The sequence below is a fragment of the Boleophthalmus pectinirostris genome, unplaced genomic scaffold, assembly GCF_026225935.1.
Source record: "Boleophthalmus pectinirostris isolate CB_2022bp ecotype Guang Dong unplaced genomic scaffold, ASM2622593v1 HiC_scaffold_17, whole genome shotgun sequence".
NCBI lineage: Eukaryota > Metazoa > Chordata > Actinopteri > Gobiiformes > Gobiidae > Boleophthalmus > Boleophthalmus pectinirostris.
In genome coordinates, this window is record NW_026571115.1 from 6,149,379 (window position 1) to 6,156,878 (window position 7,500).

Genomic DNA, 7,500 nt, shown 5'->3' on the forward strand with positions numbered 1-7,500 from the left:
TAGTAGTAGCAGTAGCAGTAGCAGTAGTAGCAGTAGCAGTAGTAGCAGTAGCAGTAGCAGTAGTAGCAGTAGTAGTAGTAGTAGTAGTAGTAGTAGTAGTAGTAGCAGTAGCAGTAGTAGTAGTAGTAGTAGTAGTAGTAGTAGTAGCAGTAGTAGTAGTAGTAGTAGTAGTAGCAGTAGCAGTTGTAGTAGCAGTAGTAGTAGTAGTAGCAGTAGCAGTAGTAGTAGTAGTAGTAGTAGTAGTAGTAGCAGTTGTAGTAGCAGTAGTAGTAGTAGTAGTAGCAGTAGCAGTAGCAGTAGCAGTAGCAGTAGTAGTAGTAGTAGTAGTAGTAGTAGTAGCAGTAGCAGTAGTAGTAGTAGTAGTAGTAGTTAGCAGTAGCAGTTGTAGTAGTAGTAGTAGTAGTAGTAGCAGTAGTAGCAGTAGCAGTAGTAGTAGTAGTAGTAGTAGTAGTAGTAGCAGTAGTAGCAGTAGTAGTAGTAAGTAGTAGTAGTAGTAGTAGCAGTAGTAGTAGTAGTAGCAGTAGCAGTAGTAGTAGTAGTAGTAGTAGTAGTAGTAGTAGTAGTAGTAGTAGCGGCATGTGATTTGGAGGAAGTATATGAGTGTTATTTTCATGTATGTGAGTAAAATGTGTCTTGCCTCAGTACAAATGTGTTGTAAAAGCATCTGTTGAGGTCAGAATAAATCCACTGTGGACTCTCCGTGTTTCAGTATAAAATGTTTCACTGTCATCATCAGGAAGTGAGTGTTAGCATGCTAGTTGTTAGCATATTTGTTACAGTCAAACTGCGCTGAGGTCTGTGAAAGTTGTGAGAAGTGTTGATAAAGTCATGTTGATGCTCAGAATACAGAATACAAACTGTTTAAAATGAAGCGTCGTCATTTTGCAGACAACACAAATCAGACAGAGAACTTTTAACCTGCACACAGAAAAGAAATGAATCATCAAAATCATTTAATAAGAAAAAAAATCATATTTTCATTTACAGATTTTTTTTCAAACTTTACTCACATAAATGTAAGAAATGTATTTATTACATTTTTCATCATGCCGTGATTTATATAAAAATAAGATGTGTGTACATCTCAGTCGTTCAGGTAGAATCCACAGCAAAGCAGAAATTACATTTTTCAACTGGACAAAGGTTTATTTAGGTTGAAAACATTTCTCAGCTCATCCAAGCTGTTTGTTCAGTTGTGGTGAGACGCTGGTGCCTCGTATCTGTCAGATCAGGCACCAAACAATCTCCACCAGCGTCTCACCACAACTGAACAAACAGAGCGGAGAAACGTTTTTGACCTAAATAAAAAATGTATTAGATGAAAAACTGAATTTCTCTATAGTCATATAAAAATAAGACATTTTATGTGGAAAAACTGGACAAAAGTGATTCTTTTTTTGGGACATTTCAAACAGAAACATCAAAAGGACCAGGTTTAAATTTTTTGCTTCTTTTGGGATTTTGGATTTCTTACAGCTCTTTAGGATTGAAGTAAACTAGAATTTTATTTTATTTTTTTGTTAAAACTTGAATAAATCAGACTTGGAATTAGATATCAAGAAATCCTTCTGTACGTTTGGTCAAAAACTTGTTAAGTCCAAGTGTGTGTTGTATGTTGTGTGTGTGTTGTGTGTTCTGTGTGTGTTGTGTGCTGTATGTTGTGTGTGTGTTGTGTGTTGTGTGCTGTGTCTGTGTTGTGTGTGTTGTGTGTGTTGTGTGTGTGTTGTGTGTAGGTGCTACTTTAAGGCCGTTGAAGTTACAATGTCCCATGAAACTCTATGGAGACAAGTTGATTACATTAAATATGAAAACAGACGAGGATTTTTCTGTTGTTTCCAAATCAGTTCTGTAAGAGCTTTGACCAAAAAACACTAAATGACAGAAGAGTTTTTCCTGCAGTCGAGTCCAGTCTGAAGTGTGGACAGGTCTCTAGAGCTCGATGCAGACGTGTCGTTTTGTCCCGACGCCTCCAGCAGCTTCTGAACGACGCTCTGGAGTGGAGCAGAGAGTTCTCCTGAGAGACGTCCTGCTGACCGGAGGCCCGGGAGCAGGCGGAGATCGGGGGAGGAGGAGGGATTAGCCGAGTTAGCCCAATCTGATTTACATGTGAATGAAGCCCCCCCTCCCCCGCCGCTCTCCCGCTCTCTCTCTCTCTCCGTCTCTCTGTCTCTCTGTCTCTGGTGAGTCCGTCCCGGGGACAGAGACAGCGGCCCAGCCTGAGTGTGGAGCTGCTCTAGTCCGGACGAGGACCAGGACTGCGAGCAGGACTGTGGAGTGTGGACAGAGGACAGGGAGGACAGAGGCGCGTCCCACATGAAGGCAGGAGGCTCCCAGGGACAGTGCGGAGGTTCTGGAGAGGGGGGCGGACCGGGCCAGTGCGTGGGAGCAGGTAGGAGAGTGTCCCCAGCCCATGTGCTTCAGGCCTGGGCTAACAAAGGCACACACTCTGGGCTCTACTACTGTGAGCGACTAAAGTACTACGTTACTACTGTTCAAAGTGTGAAGTACTGCTCTATACAAGACAAGTAGTAGTAATAGTCGCTGTTGTTCTTGTAGAGTTTGGGGTCATGAACTGGTGAAGTAGTATTTGTACTATAAATGAAAGAGCTCGTAATGTTGTCAGTAATATCAGAGTTACAGAAGAGTATAGCTGCATTAGTACTGCTAGTATTAGTACTAGTGTTTCTAGTAGTTGTAGAAGTTGTAGTAGTTTGGGATGCTGAACTAATATATTGTAATATTTGTTGACTTGTAGCAGTAGTATTTGTAGTAGTTGTTGTAGTAGCAGTTGTGAGTGCTGAACTTGTGCAGTAGTATTTGTAGTAGTAGTAGTAGTAGTAGTAGTGGAAAAGTTAGAAATGTTGTCAGTAATTTTGTAGTTAGGTTAGAGTATGGTCACATTAGTACTGGTTGTAGTAGTAGTAGTAGTATTCATTTTGGATGCTGAACTTGTGCAGTAGTATTTGTAGTAGTAGTAGTAGTGGAAAAGTTAGAAATGTTGTCAGTAATTTTATAGTTAGATTAGAGTATAGTCACATTAGTACTGGTTGTAGTAGTAGTAGTATTCATTTTGGATGCTGAACTGGTGCAGTAGTAGTACTTTAAAGGGAGAGTTAGCAATGTTGTTAGTAATACCATAGTTAGATTACAGTTGCATAAGTATTGGTAGTAGTTTCTGTACATGTAGTATTTATGTATGCAGTAGTTGATGTATTTCATGAGACAGGGACAGAGTACACACACATGAACCACACCAGGAGAGATGTACTGTACCGGCTGTAGTACTAGTGCAGGCTCATGTTATAATGTTGTATTTCATAGTAGTTTAGCAGTAGTTGTAGTAGTTGTAGTAGTTGTAGAAGTTTTTGATACAGAACTGGTGATATTTGACTTTGATGATTTGTAGCAGTAGTATTTGTAGTAGTAGTAGTAGTAGTTTTTTTTTTTTGTTTTTTTTTCTGAAGCGGTGCAATAATATTTGTAGTAGAACTACCAGAGGTCCTTTATAGTTTAGTAGTTGTAGTAGTTGTAGTAGTTGTAGTTGTAGTAGTAGTAGTAGTAGTTGTTGTTGTTGTTGTTGATGCTGAAGTGGTGCAGTAATATTTGTAGTAGAAGTACTAGAGGTCCTTTATAGTTTAGTAGTAGTAGTTGTAGTAGTTGTAGTAGTAGTTGTTGTAGTAGTTGTAGTAGTTGTAGTAGTAGTTGTTGTCGTTGACACTGAAGTGGTACAGTAATATTTGTAGTAGAAATACTAGTGGTCCTTTATATTTTAGTAGTAGTAGTAGTAGTAGTTGTGGTAGTTTTTGATGCTGAACTGGTGCAGTAATACAGTATTTGTAGTAGAAGTACTAGTGGTCCTTTATAAGGTAGTAGTAGTAGTAGTAGTAGTAGTAGTAGTAGTAGTAGTAGTTGTAGTTTGTGATGCTGAACTGGTGATATTTGACTCACTAATCTGTAGCAGTAGTATTGTGTAGTATTAGTAGTTTGTGATGCTGAACTGGTGCACTAATACAGTATTTGCAGTAGAAGTACTAGTGGTCCTTTATAATTTTGTAGTAGTTGTTGTAGTAGTTGTAGTAGTTGTAGAAGTTTTTGATACAGAACTGGTGATATTTGACTTTAATGATTTGTAGCAGTAGTATTTGTAGTAGTAGTAGTAGTTTTTTTTTTATTCTGAAGCAGTGCAATAATATTTGTAGTAGAAGTACTAGAGGTCCTTTATAGTTTAGTAGTAGTAGTTGTAGTAGTAGTAGTTTTTGATGCTGAACTGGTGCAGTAGCATTTGTAGTAGAAGTACTAGAGGTCCTTTATAGTTTAGTAGTAATTGTAGCACTTTAAAAATAATGTCAAACTTGTGAAACGTCGCCCTTTCCCACATGATACTTCCTGTTAAACCTGATGTGGGGCTGAACTCAAGAGTCTCCATGTCTCTAAAACACAAACATGGACTTTGCTTTGCTGAACATATTAAAGGAACAATAAGAGGAGGGGACAGACTGGAAAAAAAAAAAAAAATCCAGAGAGAGTCGTACTGGATCTACACTCTCAAGGCTACACATTCTCCACGACTCAGTGGAGAGTTAGATTTCTCCTCCTGTGTTTACGACTAACCCTTTATATTCAACAAATAATAGTTATATCTGTAGCACTTTTGAATTTTTGCACTATATATATTCTTAAACTATGTATCTTTTTATACTATATATTTTTATACTGTGTATCTTTCTATGTATTGGTTGTTGGGATTTGTACTATTTATATCTTGTATTATATTTGAACTTAAATAGCTTGTAACTAAAATCTGTTCAGCCTACATGTCCCATCATGCATCAGGGAACATGTGACCTACACCTATGACTTTAAATGTGCACTGTGATCTGCATCTGGAGTTTGCCCTGATGAAGGTTGGCGTGATTTGAACTTTATCTACCAGGTGCTATTAAAGGATTTGAATTATTTTGTACTTTTTGATTACCTCAGTTTTTTCCTACTTTGTGTTTGAGACTAGTCGCTACACTGAAGAGCACCAAAAGGACAATTCTGCACATGTTTTTGTATATCCAAGTAGCACTCCTGCCCTAAAGCTTTGCATGGACTTTGCTTTGTTTTATTCCGTCTCTTTTCTTCAGTCGTGTGTATTTGATGTGGAGATTCACTGCTTTTTTCACCTCATCTTCTTGTTTTAGTTGAGTCTTGGTTTAGTTTGATTATTTGTTTCAAACCTGTATTAGATTTGGAACATTTCTTTTCACTCCCCACACTTGTCAGTTCTGTGAGGTAAAAACTTTGGCCTAAACTATGTCGCTTTAAATATAGAAACTCGAACAGAACAAAAAAGTTTAAAGTACAAATAGAGAACATCAAACAGAATGTAAAGTTGTACTGTAGATTGTACTTCCAGAGTCTCCCACATTCGAGATGATAAAAGCCGTGTGGATGTCTTTGTTTTACCGACATCTGTCCCGACTCAGACCCCACGTGTGTCCAAACCGTTAAAGGACTTTTATTCTAATTCCAACTGAGTGCCTCGGACTTTCTGACCTTTTCTGACTTTCTCACAGACAGTAAGTTTTTACATTACAAGCTTGGTCACCTTCACTCTCTGTTCACTTGAGCCTTGAGGAGCACCTGCAGCTCTCACTTCTCTGGGTTTTATACACCTTTAAACTTCTTCAGCACAAATACATTCTACTACAAAACAAACTACACATACTACAAGAACTAGTTTGTGATGGTCATGTGTAGTAAAGTACTCTGTTACTACTGTTCAAAGTGTGAAGTACTGCTCTATACAAGACAAGTAGTAGTAATAGTCGCTGTTGTTCTTGTGGTAGTTTGGGGTCATGAACTGGTGAAGTAGTATTTGTACTATAAATGAAAGAGCTCGTAATGTTGTCAGTAATATCAGAGTTACAGAAGAGTCTAGCTGCATCAGTACTGCTAGTACTAGTAGTACTGTTAGTAGTAATAGTAGTAGTAGAAGTTGTAGTAGTTTTGGACTAATATACTGTAATATTTGTTGACTTGTAGCAGTAGTATTTGTAGTAGCAGTTGTGGGTGCTGAACTTGTGCAGTAGTATTTGTAGTAGTAGTACCAGTTGTGGAAAAGTTAGAAATGTTGTTTGTAATTTTGTAGTTAGATTAGAGTATAGTTACATTAGTACTGGTTGTAGTAGAAGTATTATTAATTTTAGATGCTGAACTGGTGCAGTAGTATTTGCAGTAGTAGTACTGTAATGGAAGAGTTAGAAATGTTGTTAGTAATACCATAGTTAGATTACAGTTGCGTAGGTATTGGTAGTAGTTTCTGTACATGTAGTATTTATGTATGCAGTAGTTGATGTATTTCATGAGACAGGGACAGAATCTAGTTTGTGATTGGTCATGTGTAGTTTTATTTAGATTTTATTTTATTGTACGCCCAGATGCAGACGCACTAAAGCCGTGTTTGTCCATCTCCTGTGAGCTGCTCCGTCAGATGAATGAAAAACACACGAGCTGAGTCTGAGTGTGGATGGTCACATGTGATTCTGGGAGGCGATAGTTTAGAATTTGAAATAGTGTTTTGCTGAGATGAAGTTTGGTTTTGGAAAAGTCCGATTCTGTTTAGGCTTCTATGTGAGCTGTTTTACACATGTCGGTGTGGTGTAGAGAAATGTGCCCACCCCCCTCAGGGTTTAGAGTGAGAGTCCCACTTACACTAGACTATACATACATTTTTACTCTAGTAGTTATTGTTGGAGTAGTTGGAGTAGTGCTAGTAGTTTTTGGGTGATGAACTGATTCTATTTGACTTGTTAAGTAGCAGGAGTTTGTGATAGCAGAAGTATCTCTTTGTATGAACACCGGCTCCAGCGTCTCCCTGACTTGAAAGTCTCAGCTCGACCGTCCCATTCTCTCGGCTTGAACGTCCCCCTCCTCCCTCATGAGTAACTGCTGCGCCCGGGAGAGGCAGGACTTTCTCACCGCTGCATCACAAACTGTGATGTACTGAGTTAGAAAATCAGCATCTACATCATAATAAAATGAACTGTCAATGTATCGAGACCAAATGTTGGGCCTTGTTCATGTCATTTTACTGATCCTCCTGAAGTGACACACAGTTTTCCAGTCTGTAATATCAATATAATCTTTATTTGCTTGCAGAAGTTTACTATGAAATTGTATTTTAAATAATTTTTTCTTGTTGCCCATGTCCTGCAGCATGTGTAACTGTTGATCTGGGAAGAAATATTCATTATTTCCTTACCTGCCATGAACTTCACTTGTAAGTAATCCTGAAATAGTTGTGGCACAGTTGAGAATACAGAATTAGGTAATGTTAGGTAAGTTAGATAATGTTTATTTTTGTATGTGTGAGCAAATGTGTTGAAATATATTGTAACGTCTGTGTGCACAATATATATAATGACTTTTTTTTTTTTTTTTTATGTACATAGATGAACTAACTTAGTTTTATAAAGGTACAGTCGAGGGGAACTTTCCAGCTGGTTCCCCTTT

General features: G+C 38.1%; 1 protein-coding gene across 3 annotated transcripts in view; it reads left to right on the plus strand.

Annotated features, from left to right (window-relative positions):
* Positions 1-7,500, plus strand: part of LOC110167849 (neuronal-specific septin-3-like) — a 61,431-nt gene that overhangs the window by 23,201 nt on the left and 30,730 nt on the right. The window contains exon 1 of one of the 3 annotated variants that reach the window (XM_055152529.1): positions 1,922-2,389. The exons of the other annotated variants lie outside the window; for them this stretch is intronic. Coding sequence (XP_055008504.1) covers positions 2,314-2,389 — 76 coding nt within the window. The 5' untranslated portion in view covers positions 1,922-2,313. Of the gene's footprint in view, positions 1-1,921; positions 2,390-7,500 lie in introns of those variants that run through there. 3 annotated transcript variants of the gene reach the window in all.